At 49.2% G+C, this 19,618-nt stretch overlaps 1 protein-coding gene across 1 annotated transcript; it reads left to right on the forward strand.

Moving 5' to 3' along the window:
- Window positions 1-3,724: 3,724 nt before the first annotated feature.
- Window positions 3,725-19,301, forward strand: CLEC20A (C-type lectin domain containing 20A). Its single transcript, XM_037507996.2, has 9 exons — window positions 3,725-3,820; window positions 6,652-7,084; window positions 7,301-7,366; window positions 8,964-9,329; window positions 11,510-11,630; window positions 12,980-13,835; window positions 16,879-16,949; window positions 17,320-17,485; window positions 19,214-19,301. Exons 1-9 carry the CDS (start codon window positions 3,725-3,727, stop codon window positions 19,298-19,300), a joined length of 2,262 nt encoding a protein of 753 aa, XP_037363893.2. The 3' UTR covers window position 19,301.
- Window positions 19,302-19,618: the final 317 nt, after the last annotated feature.

Here is a 19,618-nt window from a genome sequence, read left to right on the forward strand (position 1 = left end):
TTATTACTCTCATTCTGCAGATAAGGGATTGTCTAGGAAGCTCCTCTCCTCCTAGTCTTTCCTCCTAGGTTTCTTCTCTGCCACACTCAACATACCAGATGTGGGGGGGCACCCCCACTACAAGCAATTCTCTTTGACACCAGCTGGGTGCTGTACAATTTAACTTAGTCCAGGCATTATCTCCCTGATAGTGTCAGATCCCACAATAAGGACTCAATCCCCCCAGACTCTCTCCACCTCCAAACTCACCAATTGCAAGTCCAGATTGTCACCTGAGATGCTGACCAGTTACAAATTGGAGGTTTCCACAATTCCTTTCCCCTTGGATTTGCTTAATTTACTAGCACTTAGAAAAATATTGCTCTTACATTTCACTTTATTGCCAAAGATTATAAGCCCAAACAACCAGATCAGAGAGATGCACATGGCAAGGTGTAGGAAAAGGACTCAGGGCTTCCATACCCTTTCCCAGGAGCACTGATACCCCAAATCTACACGTTCATGAACAAGGAAGTTCTCTGAACCCCATCTTCTTGAGATTTTTGTGGAGGTTTCATTATGCAGATTTGATTAATCATAAACCCTAAAATTCCAAGTTTCTCATCAGCACGTGAACCTTCTGGTGACCAGTTCCCACCCAGGAACCCACTGAGCGTCACCTCATTAGAACAAGACACTCCCGTCACCCAAAAAATTATATGGCTTTTCAGAGGTCTGTGCAAGGAATAGGGGCAGGAAACAATATAGATATTTTCTATTATCTTAAAGGAATAAAGGCTCACGGTAAACCAACTTGGTGGGGTTGTGCTTGGCGGGGTGTTACGGCCACAAAGCCCATTTCCAATGTGAAAAATAGAAAATACAGACCCAAAATGGAGTCCTTCATGCTGGTCCCCACCCAGACTTCATATCTACTGCAATTTCAACCTCTCCAGAAAATGTCATCCTGAACCAATCTGCACCAGTGAGGTAATCTGCATGATAAAACCCTCCTGCCTCCCTCTGGAGGAAGGTAGCTTTACCTGAAATAGTCTTTTCTTTTGATAACAACCTTTTTCTGTCTATAAATACCCTCTACTTTGTGTAAGACCTTGCAGCACCTAGACAGATGCTGCCTGATTTATGAATCATTTAATAAAGTCAATTTGATCTCTAAATGTATGAATCTGGGTTTTTAGCACTAACCAAGAACCCAGATAGAAGTGAGCAATTCGCTTTGCATGAGAACCCCTGCCTACTCTCGGGGTGCTGAGAGCAGTTCCAAGTGACAAAGCAAGTGTGGGAATGGCAGGGGGGTGCAGATCTAGCTGGTGTGGGAAGAAAGGTGTAGATGTGGGAGAGAAAATGCTCTAAGACTGCATGAATTGTGTCTGGGTGGAAATGCATTCCCACTTGGGGGAGAAGATGCCACAAGCATTTCCATGAACCACTGCTTCCCACGGCTGGTGGAAACCGGGTGTCTGCTCCTGGCTGGCTTAGGAGTTCTGCTTGCTCCCCCACTCCTGGTAGCATTTAATCTTTTGTTTCCTGATGCAACACCAGTGAATCTTGCGCCCCGGGATCAGGCGATGCTTCCTCATCCCCACCTCTCTATGCCCAGTCCAAGGCTCCTCATCACTTAGATATTCAGGATCTCTAGGTACCAGACAGGGCAGGTAGGAGTCGAACAATGACACCAAATCCTCCTAATACTAAGCTTAAGGCCTACTCTCCAGCCAGCGGCTTTGCTGTGCTAGTTACGCCGTGAGCACCGTGGCTCAGTCCTGCTCCCAAGGTGCAGACCGAGTGCGGGTGGGGGTGGTGGGGAAGAAATGTACATGGAATTTCAACCCTGGAGCCAAGTGTTGCCCTTAGGGAAAGGCTGAACCCCACCCAGACCACCACCCCCTCACTGCACTTACTGATTCTCCAACTCCTAATGGGAAGCCTGGTACCTTGCAGGGCCCTTAAATCAAGAGACACAGAGCAAAGGAGGGGCCGTGGTTTCCAATGCAGGGTCATCAGGTTCTCTTCTGTCTGTGGGGATGTAGGGGCAGGAAAGGACACAGTGCAGGTTTTCTGATCCAGCAGACTGGGTGAAGGAGGAGTCAGAGTCCTCAGTGGCATTTTGCAGGCCTTTTATTGGGATTTACCCAGTACACAGCAGGCAGGGGTGCTGGGGGGCCGGGAGGCTGGCAGGCCTCCCAGCCCCCAGCAAATCCTCACTCAATCTGGGTTCTCTGGCCTTCTCTCAGCTTCTGCTTCTCTTGCTTCTCTCTCGGCTTCTTCTTTTGGCTTCTGCTGGCGTCCCTATGACCCCTCCCTTAAAAAGCCCAGTCTCAGCCCAGGTGAATCCCATCTACCTATGCCCACACCCTACTCCAGGTGCCCGCCATCAGGCATGCATTCAGGACCGCAAGGATCCATCATCTATCCTGATGGGGGGAGGGCAGAAAAGCCTGACATTTTTCCTTACCCTACAACTGTCAGCCCACAACAACCTCACACCAGGGAGAGGCTCCACGAACCCCAATTTACAGTGAGGAAGTCGCGGCTCAGGAGAGTGAAATTATTCACTTAACATGACCTGCTAGAAAGCATCAGAGCAGCTATTCCAGCTTGAGTCCCTAGGTAGCATGATGTAGGGGAGATGGACCCCTAAAAGTGCCACTTGAGGAATGTCAGAGGCCCCCCCAGCCTGATGTAGTCCCTGGCTCCCTAATTAAGCACAGACCAGAGAAGAAGGCACATTCTCTAGGGAACCAAGAACAGTTCGTTCTCTCCGTCCCCCTCCACTCCCCCGTGTCTCCCTCCTAACATCCTGTTTATGCCCACAGCTCTCGCGTTCCCCTAAAGGCTAAGCGTCGGAAACCGAACCCTGGAAGACTCTTTTCTGTCCTCCGCCTCTCTCCCCTCTAGAGGAAAGGGCAAACAGCCCCTCGGACTGAAAAGGCAGAAGGAAAGGAGGAAAAACTTGTTCATTGTTCCACAGTCGTCCCATCACAATATTCTCTTGGGCAGTGCCAGCCTCAGATGACTTCATCCCAGCGCAGAACCGGTTCATGCCAGGGCCTATTGGGGTCACTCCCAACAGGCAGCAGCAGAGATCACTGGAGAGCCCAGATAGAGTGAGGACTTGCTGGGGGCTGGGAGGCCTGCCAGCCTCCCGGCCCCCCAGCACCCCTGCCTGCCATATGCCTGGTGAACCCCAATAAAAGACCTGCAAAAAACCACTGAGGACTCTGACTCCTCCTTCACCCGGTCTGCTGGATCCTAGAAAACCTGCTCGGTGGCCATTCCTGCCCCTACACAGTCTAGCCCAATCTGGTCCACAAGCCAGTTCCTTCTTCCTCCAGACCCTCTTTTCTCTCCTCCATCCTGTACAGGTTATACGCTTAAGGACCCCAGGGGTCTGACCTAGCCCTGCCCCTGCCTCCTTGTCCCCCCGCAGCCATCCTCCCCACCCAGGAGGCCCATCTTTTCCCTTCTTTGCTCATTAATTGCCTGATCACGGCGCCCTCCTGCACATTACAGGAAGGCAGGGATCTGTCCTGCTTTATTCTGGCTACCTCCCCAGGCCTTACATGGTGACTGGCGTGCAGTGGGCCCTAGTCCATTATTTGTTTAGTAAAATCTGTCAGTTTGGGTAGGAAAGAGGAGGAGAGTGAAGAGCAAAGAAGAAATGACCAGAAGACCAGGAGCAGCAGCCTCTGCCAGAATCAGGAGCTTCTGCTCTCAGTGCACGATGCAGGCCCAGGTGCTGCCCCTCATCCTCTGCTTAGCAGGTAAAAGGTCTCCGCCTCAGGAGGGCAGGTGGATCCCATTTGTGTTCGGGGTTCGGGTCTGAGGGTGGGTGCTTCTCCTCTAAGGCTTCCAGATTTTTGAGGCTGAAGGAGAGATAGAGTGGAAAGAAATGAATGTCCAGGCTCTGTGAGAGCAGACAGGAACCCCCTCCCTCTGCCTTCTGCCTCGGCCGCTGGCTGGGCCCCTCTCACCTCCCAACCCAGGGGCTCAGGACCCAGAACTTTACTGTGCTGTTCTGCACATAATTTTCCTCATTGTTTCTTCATGGATGCCTCTCACCAACAAATATGGAAGTGCCCATTAGGTCCAGTCAAAGGTGGTCCCTGACTTCCCCCAGCTTGCGCTCTAGTGGGGGGATAAAGAATTGGCAAAAAGCTATCTACACTAAACGAGATACATCACAGAATGTGACAAATGCGGAGAAGGAGACACTTAGGGTGACAGTAATGGAAGAAGGAGGCACGTGGGGGGGTCCTTTAGGCCAAGCAGACAGGAGGTCTCTCTGAGAAAGGGAGATTGGGGCTGAGCATGAGGCTGAAGAAAGGAACAGTGAAGAATAAAGTCAAGAAAAAGGTCCTACGGTGCAGGGAAGAGACTGGGAAAGCCCACAAGAGGAGTGTCTGGTGTGTGAGGAGCAAACGTGAAGGCCAAGGAAGCTTCCTCCAACACAGGGCCAGGACGGGCAGGCCTGTGGGCCAAGGTACGGAGCTCAAAGTTGTACCTGGGTTGATGAGGGGGATGTCTTAGAAAACTTCTGGCTGGAAACCAGGAAGTGTGTTGAACCAGCCAGGGGAGTAGCAGAGGGAGCCTTGGGAAGGGTGCTGTCAGTCCCAGCATAAGGATGGTGACTTGAGTCAGGGAGGCAGTGGGCATGGAAAGAAGTGGAAAGTTCAAGACTCACTGGCCATAGAAACGACAGGATTTGCAGTGTGATTGCTGCCAAGAATGACAGACATAGGGCCTCCCTGGTGGCCCAAGGGGTTAAGTCTTAGCACTATGAAGTTATCGGCAAACACTGCAGCACATTAGATCCCCGGCCAGGAAGCTACACACATGGTGCAGCAGACCTCTCCTGTCTCACCTGCTGCCCCCCTCAGCAGAGTACTTCAGTGGATCTACCTGTTCTGCTCCCCACTCTGTCTCTGGTGAATCCTCTCACCCCCTCCCACCCCCCACACCTCTGGCCTACACCCAAGCTCTTGTATGCATAAATAAATCAATCTTAAAAAAAAAAACCCAAAAGAATGACAGACAGGGACTAATAAGGACTCCTGGGTGGGGGCTTGAGATGCTGGAGTGAGCAGTGCTGTTTAATGAACTGGGTGTCCTGGGACAGACGGGCAGGTGAGTCTATGGTGCACGCAGCCTTGGGATACATACCCCAAGCTCATGGCCAGTGGGCGTTGGGGGTGGGAATCTGGGAGTTGTCAGCACACAGTGTTCAAAGCCAGGAGATGCCCTTGGGGGTGGGGGGTGACGGGCTTTGTCAAACTGTGTTGTGACCTATGAGATCCTAAAATCAATAAGTCAATGATTTAAAAATATTAAACAGATTGGATAAAAGCATATCAACACGAATGACATATCATAAGAAAGAATAATTTTTCCTATTCCATTCCCACGGGCACAGGGCTTCTCCAGCTTCCCTCAGCAGTTGCTAGCATCGTGGACACAGGTGGGTATCAGCAGCTTCTTTCCTTGAGGCAAGTGTCTCCTCATCCCTTTCCCCCGGCCTACACCACTCCCCCTTGCGCACACTTGCCACTCTCTATGCCAGTTCTTCAGTCTTATTTTCCTCTCCTTGGACATCTGGCATCTGGTTTTTCAAGGTCTGGGACCCGTCAAGTTCCTGGCACCAAACCCTTATTCCCCTCCACCCCTCACCTTCCCACCCTCTGGCATAGGCAGCAAAGCAACTCTTGACCAGCCTGGGGTTTGCGCACAGGGAGGGAGGAAGGAAGGATTAAGACCCTGAGTCTTGGGGTTGTTCCTGGGAGAAGTTTGATTTGTTCAGTAGTTCCTTCACTCATCATTCATTGCTTCAGCACATGGAGCTTTCTGCTGTGCTGAACACTGGAATATGATGATGATTAAGGCTCATTCTTTGCTCTCAAGTGGCCCAGATCTGGTAATAGAGACAGACAAGAAAAAAGTCCCTTTCCCCAGGGTTTTGTTTTTTTTTTTTTTTTTTTTTGTGGGACCCTCGCCTGGCGGTCGGGGATCGAACTGGAGCTGCAGAGGCTGCGGGCAGCCTCACAACCCAGCGCTCAACCGCTGCGTCACCAGGGGAGGCCCTTTCCCCAGGGTTTTAAAAAAATCCTGTGCTAGCCCCAGTCACAGAGACTCGCGTCATTGATGTAGGGTGCACCTGGGCATAGGTACGTTTGAAAAGCCCCCCAGGTGATGCTAATGTGCAGTCCCAGGTACCTGATGGCACCATCAGGGAGGGCAGTTTCGTGCTATGGGAAGGGACAGAGCCTGGGAACCCTACCCAGGGTCCTTGGGTCCTGCCCAAACCTCTTCCCATTGTGTGGCCTGGACCAAGGCATTTGACTCTCTGTGTCTTGGTTTCCCTCTTTGTAAAACAGGCTCCCTGCTCTCTCTCCCAGGCAGCTGTTGGAAGGATTTGATGAGCTAATGGCACAGCACAGGTGCTCAGTAAATACCATCTATTGCTGTTAAGCACTAACAAAGGTGCAAATAAGAAGGCACCCATCCAGGATGGGCAAAGTGGTAAGGAGTTAGCTGGGCAAAGGGGAAAGAGAAATGAGAATGTGAAAAATAGGGGACTGAAGGAGTGGAAGGGGTGATCAATCAGTCCTTCGAGGCAGAGTCGTGCGCAACTGAGGTGCTGGCAGTGAGGACTAGCAGAGGGGCGGAGAAGAAGGGCCGGGAAGCCGATCACAGTATAACATCCACCCCATTGCAGCCCTGAAGTGGATAAACAACGGCAAGACCTTCCAGAGGATTAATGAGACGCTGAGCTGGTCAGACGCCCTGCGGCATTGCCAGCTGCACCACACAGACCTGGCCGACCTGCAGAGCGTGGGCAGTGTGAACAGCTTAAGGACTCTCTACAGCCTCTCAAGCAGTATCCACGCATGGATCGGCCTCTACTTTGATGTGAACATCAATGGCCCTGTCTGGTCCAGCGGCTCTGCCTTCTCTCAGCCACAATGGACTACCTCCATGCCTGTCTTCAAGGAGGGCATCTGTGGCACTCTGTCCGCCACCATGAATGTTATCCCCACCCTGGGGGCTGCCTCATGCACGGAGCAGAAACCTTTCATCTGTTATTTTGGTGTGTTCAGTGTTCAGGGTCATTTTGGACTGCCCTTTCTTCCAGGGTTACTTTTCCAGAGCAAAAAGAAAGGGGAAGGTGTAAGGGGTTGAGAGGGGGGAGAGGGTAGGGGTAAGAGAGAGTGGGAGGCAGCCAGGCTTCTCCAGGCTTCAGTGTGAAGGCTCTAGGTGCAGTCCAGCTCCAGCCTCAAAAAAATGGTCTATTTCTGTTTAACAGATACTTCCGTGGGACACCGCCTTACCACGAAGCCCGCTCTCAGCCTGACCACCTCTCCAAAGGCAGGTACCCGCCTAGAACCTCCCTCTGACTTGTCCACCTACACATGCTGGGGAGGCCACACCTCCCTTTGCTCCCTCCCCCGCTGCATGGCTGAGGGAAACACAGGCTTTGCCCCCTAGACGGAATCCTGCAGAGAGAGTCAAAGTTTTTGTTCTTCAGATGAACCCAGAGGCTGGTGATTCACTCAAGGTCACCAGTCAGAGAGCAACAGAGGCCAGGCCTGGCCCAGCTCTTCCAATGCACGTCCTCAAACCCCAGCCTCAGTGTCTGGTGGGAGAACAGCCCAGGCCTAACCATCTGGTGAGAGGGATTTCTCCCTCTGGATATCACTGCTCTGGTATTTAAAACATTTTTTATCTTGTCTGATATAGAGAAATTCTATGACAAGGGAAATATACTTCTCGATCAAGATGCTTTGTAGAGCTGGCGTTCTGCATGCACGGAATATGGATGAGGGACTTGTAGAGCGACAGTGACATAGGTCTCCAAGGAGGCCAGACTGCCTTTGTCTTACACTTAGCAAGCCATCACCTCCCAGAGCCTCCTTTTTTCTTTGTAAAATGAAGCCACTATCATCTACATCTCAGGATTATGGTAGGGATTTCAAAAGATGCAGAGGTCAGGGCTGGCAAGTGCTTCAAGGGAAAGGAAACAATCCGTTTAGATAGGGAAAGCATTAGGGGAAATGGCAGGCAAATCATGCCGGCCTTAGATGAACATGTGGGTGGGTCAGTGTTGGGGTGCTATTTGAATCTGAGCTGTGATTCCCAGGTGTGCAAACAGGAGTGCTTCCTTTTCCAGGACTCTGGTATCAACCCCTCCGGTCTTGCCAAAGTGCGTTCTAGCTTTGTTGGTTAGAATCGCAGGAGGTGGGCTTGGGTGCTATGGATGGAAAGATCTAGAAAGGGGGAGGGGGGCAGGGGAAGTGGGCCCTGCCCAGTCCAGTCTCTGCTGGGTCAGAGAAAGAGACTACGGGAGTGGCATCGTGGCCTATGTGAGCTACATGAGATGCCAGGGAGATGGGCTTTTGGATCCCCTCTTCAGTAGGCAGGTCTCTGCCCCTTGCCGGACTCACCTCTTCTCCCTGGCTCTCCTGACATCTGACCACATAGTCCTTTCTTCTTCCTCAGCCCTGGAATCTGAGTGGAGCTGGGCAGGCACAGCCCTGGAAATCACGAATGAGCTTGACTCCAAACCAGGATTGTCTTATTCCCCTTATCGTCTTCCTCCAAAGATTAACTACCACTTTATTAAATGTTTAGCATCTGTGTGGACTTCCTAAGCATTGTAAAGACATGTCTGCTTTTAATCCTCACAGCCCTATTGTACAGATGAAGAAACTGAGATTTCAACGTAACTAGTAAGGCCATTGAGCCATGAAAAGAGCTCTTAACCCCTGCTTTTCCTAATGTTCTGCTCCCACCACTGCCTTTATGATAGCTTCTCCTTACCCTGGTATTTAGTCTGCCTATAAAATTTTGGGTTTGATCAAGCCTAATGTGAAAGGAACAGGATCAGATCAGAGCTCTGTCCCACAGTCAATGAGGGCCACACAGAAGAGACCAGGACCTCAGGCCTGTTCTGTGTTCTTTGTCCCTAGCTGAGGTCCAGATCAACGGAGAGACCTTCATACGATTTGATAAAAAAAAGACATGGATGGAGGCGCTGCAGTACTGCCGCAGGCACTACACTGACCTGGCTGACCTGCAGAGGGTAACTGACGATGCCGGCAAGGAGGCCTTGAGGTCTATCACCACTGAGGACCAGGCCTGGATTGGTCTCTATTACAACGCAGCCTCTGCATTGCCAAGCTGGTCCAGCGACCTGGGTGACAGCATCCTTGAATGGCTGCAGGTGCCCCAGATGGGGGTAGGGCTGTGTGCGGCGCTTGGCATCTATGCTCGCTACCCACCCCGCGTTTATGCAGAAGCCTGCTTTTTCCAGAGACCCTTCATCTGCTTCCATGGTGCGTGACATTGGGTTCCTTCAGGCTTAGCTAGAAAAGTCAGAAGGGATGGGGAATGCATTTGGCAGCAGGAGACACCTTTGAAAGTGTTTGCAGAATCTGAGGGGGGATCTGAGTTGTGCAGCAGGCTCTCTGTTACCTCTAAGGAATCTCCAAAGAATGGAGTGGACTCCATCCAGCCTCAGGGCATTAGCGACCAGTAACAATTAGTTATTGGTTAAAAACATGGGTTTTGGAATTAGGAAACCCTTCTGAAATAAGGTGGGCAGTGTCTCAGCCTCCTATTCCTCATCTGAAAAGCATAGTTAACAAAAATGGATTGATGACACCTTCCTCATAAGACGGCTTTGAAGACAGAAGAAAGAATGGACAAAATAGACCTGGTAGAGGCCTCGGCACAGAGTAAGCATGCCACCAACAGTGGTTAGCCACTGGTCCTGTCATCGTCACTGTGAATGCATGGGGACCAGAGGCCCACCTCCTTTTTTCAGGATCTTGGGGTGATGTCTTCTCAGCAACAGGCCTCAACCTGCCTTGCCCTTGCCTTTTCTCTTCTTTCTTCCTTTTGTAAGGGGGCAAAGGAAACCACCTCCTACCCCTCTGGGTTCTTTATGGGCTGGATGTGTGTAAGGGGCAGGAATGGACCACAGTATAGGTTTTCTGATCCCATGCAGACCGGGTAAAGGAGGAGTCAGAGTCCTCAGTGGTTTTTTTGCAGGTCTTTTATTTGGATTACCAGGTACACGGCAGGCAGGGGTGCTGGGGGACCGGGAGGTTGGCAGGCCTCCCAGCCCCCAGCAAGTCTTCACTCTATCTGGGCTCTCCGGCCTTCTCTCTGCTTCTGCTGCTTCTTTCTCAGCTTCTGCTGGCGTCCCCATGACGCCACCCTTAAAAGCCCAGTCTCAGCCCAGGTGAATTCCATCTACCTCTGCCCACACCCTACTCCAGGTGCCCGCCATCAGGCATGCATTCAGGACCGCAAGGATCCATCATCTATCCTGATGGGGGGAGGGCAGAAAAGCCTGACATTTTCTTTACCCTACAATGCGTAATCAAAACAGCATCAGATGGGTGAGCAAAGGAAAAATCAACAACATATGTATGGAGAATTTACCTGGTTTTAAATTCTAAAGAATAATGGAGTGGACGGGATTTTGATCCCGTGTTTAGGGACGTGATGTAGCAAGGACAGAGACAGAGAGACTTCACATGACAGACAGGGAGGGGGTGGGCTCATTCTTACTCTGAGAGTGAAGAGGAATTCTCAGAGAGAGAGGACATACTTATAAACTTGCTCCTGGATGAGACACACCACATACGCTTCCCCTCCCCCCTCATTCTCCTAGGTCATGAAAGAGGGATTACTGGTTGCTCTCCAATTAGGAAAAGGGCAAAAGTTTAGGACAGAGATCTCTTTTTCAATTATCGATGGGCAAAGCCTACAGGCGAGGGCAGCGCAGCTTCTCCTAGCTTTCAGGCCCTCACTGCTCTCAATTCAAAACAATCTGCATCCTTTAACAGACCTGCTGAGCCTCACAGGCCTTGAGTGACTTCTAGTTCTCATGCCAGGGTTATAGGAGAACTACTCTGGATTCATTGAGAAAAGCCTCTCTAGCCCTTTTGGGGAGACCCTACGCTTTTCTTCCTCATTTTCCCTTTCTTCTTTCTTTTTTGTATATCATTATTGAGCTCTAATTCACACACCTTATAATTCATTATTTGAAGTGTCCAATTCCATGGGGTTCAGTACATTCCAAGGTTGTGCAAGCATCATTACTCTCTAATTTTAAGACATTTTTACCGCCCCCCAAAGAAACGCCTTACCTATTAGCAGTCATTCTGAATTCTCCCCAGTCCTCAGCTCTGGCAATGCTAATCTACCTTCTGTCTCTGTGGGTTTGCCTATTCTTGGCTGTTTCTTTTTTGTATTTTGAATTAGATGAGAATCATGATCTTTATCTGTAGAATAGGAAAGATCAATGTGTCCTCCCCTGAAGAGCTGCTGTGAAGATTAAAGGTGTTGGATACATGTGCCCTCCTGAGTTTGGTTTGTGTTGGGCGGGGTTGGTCCATCAGTGCCTGGTGGGACTTTTCACAGGCCTGCTGGACGTGAGGAACCTGGGGGTGCTGTGCGTTTTCCACTTACCCTGCCTCCCACTCACTCTTGTATTTCCTTGCAGATGAGTCCATTGGCCACCGGGCATTGGCAGAGCTCCCTCTGCTCTTTCTCACTCACTCCTCAGAAGCGATTAAAGAGACAACACCCAGGCCAAGTACACTGCCATTTTCTGCTCTGTTTGGGTAACCTGAACCTGCTCCTGCCTGGACTCTGGGGTATCCGGGGCCTGGGAAGTGGAGAGGGTGGCCTGCCTGTGGCAACCCAGGGTGGGCCCCATTGGATCCTCACAGAAGGGCCAGTGGTAGGCCAGGAAGCTGGCAGCAACCAAAGGTCATTTATGTGTACCCCAGCTAGGTCAGGTGGGATTGGGAGGAGGAAGACTAGATTACCATGAAACCCTTCCTGGAGCTGGGACACTGAACTTGCAGCTCCAGGACATGGAGAGCTGAGAGAGACTGTGTAGGCCTCTCTGGGTGAGGTGCTGAGGGCCTGGCCTGGGAGGCAGAGGGTAGGATGCTGAGCAGTGCTCTGAGGGAAAAAATTTGCAGAGAGGCCTTCAAATTTGGGCATCCGGAGAGGCAAGCACAGTAGAGGTGCCTGTCAAATCCCTTCTAATTCTGGATTCCTCAGGGAGGAGAGAAGATGGATGAGTTGTTGAGAAGATGTGTGGGGACATGGCTGGGAATGGCAGTGTTAGCCTTTCTTTAGCATTTCTAAATTCCTGAAACATCTTCACAGCTATTCCCTCATTTTGCTTCCCAAGAGTTCTGAAGCTAAGGAGGATAACCGAGGGCAAAATCACAGTTCTGCTGGCTTCTTTACATCAGTCACATCAGGGCACATCTTTACATCAGGACACAGAGAAGTCAGGGTACTTGCTTATAGTCTTCCAGAGCTTCCTTAATTCTGGGGACGCAAAAAAGAGGCAGACAGGGTGCGTTCTGAAAGAGCTCCCAGCCAGCTGGGAAGGAGGCTCCTGACAGGTGGAGTTGTTTAGTGTAGTCAGAGGTACAGTGGGGTCACTGAGGGGGTTAGAGTCCCAGGCCCTGTAACTATGGATTTCCTACAGGTGATTTTGTTTGGATAAAGAGGTGGAGTTAGCTTCCAAGGGTGGGGTGGGTGCTTTGCTGACCCAGGAGATCCAGATCCTGCCGCAGGGTTGGGTTTGGGGGTGTGTTGTGAGTTGCTAAGGGAGGGGGTCCTTACCCGATGGCAACTGGGTCATGGTGGTGGGGGTGTCTGCCTTCAGGGATGGGTAAGAAGCAGGGTAAGAACCTGCCTTCTGCCTCCCGTCTAAGATTCAACCTGGCACGGACTTGGCTGTCCCAGTTCTGCAAGCCACCCAGGCGTATCTAGTGGACTCGTAGGCAGCCCCTGCACCCCACTGTCTGCCAGAGAGTTAACGGCCGGTACCCGGAAGACCCCAAGGTTGCTGCAGGCACGGGAGCCACAGTCGGATGCTAGGCTTTCCCTCTGCTCGGTGCTGGGGGGTCTTGGGGTCCCCTGGCTACGCTTTGCACCTTGGCGGCAGGTCGCCATCGTCTGCGTCCTGGCGCTGCGGTGCAGCTCTTGCCGGGGTTGGGTGCAGCGACCCGGCACAAGCCCTGTCTCCTGCTGTAGGGTCGGGCACCAGTCCCACGGATGCCTCCCAGGAGCCCGCTTCGGAGATGCAGGCCCCGCAGCGACTCAGCATGGAGCCCGCCGAGCCCAGCACCCCCACCGACTCCACTGCCCCAAGTCCTCTGGCCCTCGACCCCACTGGTACTGGGCCAGATCCTGCCATCCAGTCCCACGACCCGGGGCAACCCGGCCCTGCGCCCCCGGAGGACCTCTCTGATCTCCAAGAAGGGACAGGGCCCCCTCTGGCCTCCACGTCCAGCCTGGCTGCAGTCCCTGTGCCCCCGGGGCCCCAGTTTACCCAGAGCACGCCAGGGACTACGCGAGAGGCGGCCTCGAGCCCCTTGCTCGATTCAGCCCACAGAGCTTCCGCTACCCCGGCAGGCACACCCAGCGGGGCCGGCGGCTCCACGCCTCTGGAGGTGGAAGAGCAGACCTCGGAGGCTTCCAGTCCAGGGAGTCCTGCTGCGCACCAAGGGACAACCGCGAGCCCTGAGTGGGCAACAAGGAGCCGAGCGACTAGCCCGCAGCCCTCTGGGAGCAGGCCAGAGCCAGAAACAGGTGCCAACTCGAGACCCTGGCAGGTTCCTGCAGCCCATCCCTCTTTGTGGGAAACCAAGGCTCAACTTCCATGCCCAGGCCACAGGCAGCGGAGGTTGCGAACCCGGGTGTCCTGGGTTGTCCTTAGTCTCCTGTTCCTGGTTGCATTCCAGTCCACTCTGCAGGGGATCCTGTCCAGCCAGAGCCAGTTCACCTTCCATTCTCCCTGGGTAAACATTTCGGATGGGGCGATCTAAGGAAGAAGCAATCTGATTTGGCTGCAGGAGTCTGACAGCCAAGCGTTTGAATGCTGTCTCTGTTACTGACCGTGCGCCCTTAGCCAGGTTTCCTAACCTCTTGGAACGTCCTTTTTCTCACCTTTAAAATGAAGAAAAATATCAAGTCAGTGTCTGGCATCTGGCAGACACTCAACAAATGGTAGTTACTACCATTCTAATCTGAATTCCTTAGTGAAATGTTTAGTGAAATGTTCAGTGATTTGTTCTGTGTCCTGCCTCCATCCTTACCTTATTCGATAGACAAGGTTGGCCTCATTCTCATTCTTTTTATTAGTTATAAATGTTTATGAATGATCACAATTATTAATTATTGAGATTGTGGAATCTTACAGGGTGGGGACTGTTGTATGCCTCTTGGCATTTTTTCCAAGCCTAGAATAGTATTTTGCACATTGGTAGATGATTATATTCATCAATCCTGAGTAAATTTTGTACCATGCATTGAACTGTGGATATCAAGATGCACAGGACTTGTTTCTTGTTCTTAAAAAGAGCTTAGTATAACAGTGACTAACAGAGACAACCAAGACGGCTCAGTAAGTGCTGTATTTGGAGAGTGAACCAAGAGCTCCGGCGAGAAAGTGAATCATTCATTCTACCCGGAAAGGTGGTAACTGGATAAGAGGTGATGAAGTATTGTATCTGACGACAAAATTGGAAGGTTCTTCCCGGCAGAGGGAACAGCCTGTGCAGAGAAGGTAGATATGAGGAGTGTGGTTTGGGAATGGTAAGCAATCTGATGTGATTGGTGTTTGGGTCACATATTGGGGAAAGGAGTGGCAGGAGATGGGGGGAAAGTGGTGGATGGGACACATTCTGAGGGATTTACTTTTTTTTTTTTTTTTAAAGATTTATTTACTTATTTATACAAGCACTGGGTACAGTCAGAAGCGCGGGAGGGTGAGAGAATTCACCAGAGCCAGAGCAGGGAGCAGAGCAGGCAGAAGGACCGAAGTACACTGCTGAGGGGAGCAGCAGGCGGCAGGAGAGGTCTGCGCGCCATGCGGGACCAGGGAGCAGCCGGGGATCGAACCGGTGCCACGGAGGCTTACAGGCAGCTTCGCAACCCAGCGCTCAACCGCTACGCCACTGGGGAGGCCCATGAGGGATTTACTCTTAAAGTCAGTGGAGGCACCTGAAGTGTTTGGCAAGTGAGCAAAATGCTCAGATTTGTAGTTTCTAGCAGCAAGTTGGTCATAATGACCTGGGTCAGTACCCATAGTACAGAACCGTATTGAAAGGAAGCTTCAACCTATGCTTAGAAAAGATGATTGGAAAGAAATGTGTGCGGTGTTAACAGTGGTGATATTTGGGTGATAAGAAGATGAGTGTGTGTCTTCTCTCCTGTGTTGCTGGATTTTAAAGATTTACTCATTTCATTTTAGACCTTTATGCTGCTATGAGTGGAGACAGAAGAGGGCATTTGGAGAGGAGTCAGGCAGGAAAGCTGAGACAGGAAGTATAGGTGCAGGGAAAGATGGTGCATAGGCTGGTGCAGCGGAAATGAGGCTGAATCTGGAGTAGTGGCGTGAAGGATGGAAGGGAATTGATTTTACATTTGCAAGTGACATTATTTAATAGAAATATAAACACAATTAAAAAATGCCCATCTTTGTTGAATCACAGAAATGCAAAGCAAGTTTTTTTAAAAATTTGTTTACTTACCAGTTTGGCAAAGAAAGGGTGAGATTTCTGATGAGACTGTGGGGAAATCAGCCATCAGACTCTGGACAGGAAAAGGACCGATAGCTACTGTTCTGACACGTGCATACTCTTACAGACATGGATTCTATCCTCGGAAGCTTATCAAGGATAGAATAGCACAGGGCACACACACATATATGCACTCTGCACACACAATTGCTTGGCGCAGCATTGTTTATTATTGTGAAAAATAGGCAGTCGAAAGCAGGTTACAGCACATTCGATGAGACACTGTGCAGCCTTTAGAGAGAATAAGGTAGGCCTTTATGCATTCAAATGAGAAAATTCATGTGTGTGAAGGGTTTTCTATAGCAAACTGTCAATAGTGGTTGTCATCCCTGGGTCAGGGAAGGGGATACTTTTCCTTATTTTACAATAATACACCACAAAAAAATTGTTATTCTTGTGTTTGAAAAAAAGGCATCTGCAAGGCACTGACAGGGCTTTGGTGACTGAATGTGAGAGTGAGTGAGAGGGGGCGAAGTGATCCCACTTGGCGATACTTGGGGCTTCAGTGGATGGCCAGCCAGACAGGGTAGAGAACAGTGCTGGGAAGGCTGAGGTGATGTTAGGGTCCCTGGGTGTCAAGGTGAGGTTCTGTGTAGCTGGCAGACAACATAATGGCTTTGGTCCTTTCATAGTAAGAACAACTGAAAGAAAACCTCTGGTACTGAGGAGAAATGACACTAATATTGCCCAAGCCCCACACCTCCGGCTCTCAGAGAGGATGGTATAGCAACTCAATGGCTGGGAACATGAGCATGTGGAAGTAAGTCAAGGAAGACTGGAAAAGACAGAGCTTCCCACTCTGGAAGCTTCCTCTAGTCACTCTGAGTATGGCAGTGGCTGCCTGTGTGGGTCTTCCAGCACAGGGCAGTCACAAAACTTGTTTCCAGTTGTGTTTCAAACATGTTTGTTTTTCCTTCCTGTAGCTGTGACCAGAGCAGTGAGCAACACGGATAGAAAAGCTACAGCTCTGGCCACTGAGCCCCCACATGTGAGCCCATCTGAAGGCCCAGAGTCTAAAGACAAAGCTCCAGAACCTGAATCAGGTAACTGTTTCTGGTTACCAAGTCCCCACTCTTAACCACTGAGAAGTTAATCTGGGCAGCCACTCCTTAGCACGGGGCGCCCAAAACAGTTTCTGAAAGACAGCAGGAAGTGTTGGGAAAGAGACAAGGATGAGGACCCCAGTGTTGGTTCCCTGTCCATTGTGAAGCTTGGGGAACAAATTGCTTCACTTAAGAATTTCCTTTGTCATCTGCCAAAGAGAAAGAGTAAAAATGACCTGGCCTACCTCATAGGGTTGTTGCAGGCACCCCGTGAGATGATTATGCGAAGGTATTTAATCAGCTTTAACATGCTGTACAAATAAATACAAAGTAGTCCTATTATGAGGCTGTAGTTCCTGGGATGGTTAGAGTGGCTTCCAGCCGAAGGTGAGCTTGTCCATAGGCTCTGAGAACTTAGTTTTCTGTGGTACAGCAGGCCTTTTGAAATGTGGGCCCAGGGAGAGATGAGTATTTTCAGCATGGGGAGGTACATCTATTTAATAGATTAAAAGGAGAGAGGGAAACACAAAAGAGACAGAAAAGAACTGCTTGCGGGTGGCAGGATGTGGGAGGAGAGCCAGCGTGTCCGGCGTGAGACTTTTCTTTCAGCCCTTGGTTGGTTGGTCCTAATCATGGCTCAGTATTCTCTTCTTCAGCAGTTTCTTTTTTTTTTTTTTTTTCCTTTTTGAAATCCTAAATTACCATATTGCATCTGAGTCAGGTACACTTCCTTTTTCAGGGCAACACTTTGGAGTCCTGAAAGCAGATTTTAACGTCCCAGCTTTGATTGACCCAGACGAGATGAAAGACCGGTTTTTGAGTGAGGTGAAACTTCTGCTCACTTCTCATTTTGATCAGTCAGAAGGCTTGACAGTGCAAAGCAGGACTGCCAAAACCAATGTATTTAGAGAAGAAGTTTTGAAAAATGAGCTCATCTGTTTCCATGGCCATTACTTTGGCTCATTGGTAATAGGTCGGCTTATGTGCCAAGATCTTTTCCAATCTTTCCTTATTTTTTCCAGAGCTCTTAGCATAGTCAAAAGGACCTAATTTGCATTTTGCCTTTGTATTATTAGCTGTGTGACCTTGGGCAAGAAACTCTCTTTCTGAGCTTCAGTTTCCTCATGAATTGGAGGAAACTGAACTCACATGGTTGATATGATTAAATGAAATAGTCTTTAAAAAGTGCTTAGCAAATTGGCCCAGAATAAGTGTTCAATAAATGATAACCATTAGCTATTATAATTCTGAATATACATATATTTCTGACATTATTTCCCTGTTCTTTTAAAATATTGTGGGATGGGAGATTGTTAAGAATTGTCTCTAAATACTGTGTTAAAGCCTCCAGCTGATTTTTGAAGATGGCCTCAGATAATTTATCAGATAACCATAGGATCTCAGAGATAGAGAGTTCTCTATAGGTCATCTAGCCAAATTCATGATTTTATAGACAAGGAAACAGATTTGCATTTATTTGATAACTTATTGCAATTTACTCATAGGCAAAAGCAATATCATCCAGGCAATTCATTTTAAAATCTCATAAACTCAGGGGGCTAAAAAGAATGTTGTGTGTGTGTACGTACATGTACAACCATAAGCACACATACAAGCCTGTCTGGGAGTGGGAAGGGGAATTGGAGAGCTTTTTGGTGCATTTTGCTATTGTAGGAAGAACAGATTTAATGAGACAATTCAGTATCTGATACATTTTTAAGAAAAATTTCAAATAATAAGACTGCAGTGGCAAGTATTAGGTCTATGGATGTCCCAGAGGGAAACCAAACTAGAAACCAGCTACCTTCTATTTTAAATTAAAGCCAATCTTGGGAAAATTTGGGTCATAATGGGCAATCTCACCTCTGTTCACCTTGGAACATATCTATCCCATATTAATGGAGAGAACTTCTCCCATATTTAAAGATGGAATTGATGGGGATGTGTGTGTGTGTGTGTGTGTGTGTGTGTGTGTGTGTATGAGGGTAGGGTACAAACTATCAGTCATAGTAACATTTTAAAGGCTAGGAAACACCTATAGCTACCTTATCCCAGTTCCAGGGACAGGGACAAAGAAAACATTGTTATAGATACTGACACTGGATTTGGATTTTGACACTGGATTCAGTTTAGCCTGACTGAAGTTACACTCCTCTGGAGAAATTGAAAAAAAAAAAAGCCTTACCCATCATTAGAGAGACTCTATTTAATTGTTGTTCTGTGTTGGTGCTCAAGAGGCACCGTACTCTTTTTTTTTTTTTTTTTTTTTTTTTAAAGTTCTCCAGTGATTCTGGTCAACAAGATAGAAATGTGGGCCCAGGAGATCATTCGCTTTAGTCTCCTTTGTCACCTTTTTTTTGCTACCACTGGCAGAGGTTGTGGCCTACCACTATTCATTACTTTCCCATTGGTGAAGGTGCTAATTATAAAAGGTAGGCAGCTGGAGAAAGGCTAAGAAAAATAAATAGTATGGCTGGACATAAAGAATACACAGGTAGACTGGGGTTAAATCCTAAGTTACCATCAACAGTTTCTCTCTTTTTGACATTTCAGATCCAAGAAGCCTTAAAGCTTACCTTAGGTCATCAGCAATTTAGACTGAAATGTATTGGCATCGAGGTAAACAAAAAAGAGAACTGATCTGGAGTTCCCTTCTCTCACAATCTTCATTGGATTTTGAGTGAATTTTAGCTTTTTAATTGCTGGTAGAACAGAATTAGAAATAACTCCAATATGAGAAAAGACTTTACTGGTGGGATTTTAGGCCCTCACCCAGCACAAAAGAAAACTACATATGGAACCTGCATTCCTGGATTTTCTAAGATGAAAAAGTAAAGCAGGAGAAGATGGGATATTTGGAAATAGTAACCTTGAGAATGACCAACAAGAAAACCTAATCCAAAGAGCAAAGATTCTGCAACAAACCCCACTGCTCTGTCTGGCGGATTGGAGAGACAA

This window comes from Talpa occidentalis, unplaced genomic scaffold (genome assembly GCF_014898055.3).
Source record: "Talpa occidentalis isolate TD23 unplaced genomic scaffold, MPIMG_talOcc4v2.1 talOcc4.12, whole genome shotgun sequence".
Taxonomy (NCBI): Eukaryota; Metazoa; Chordata; class Mammalia; order Eulipotyphla; family Talpidae; genus Talpa; species Talpa occidentalis.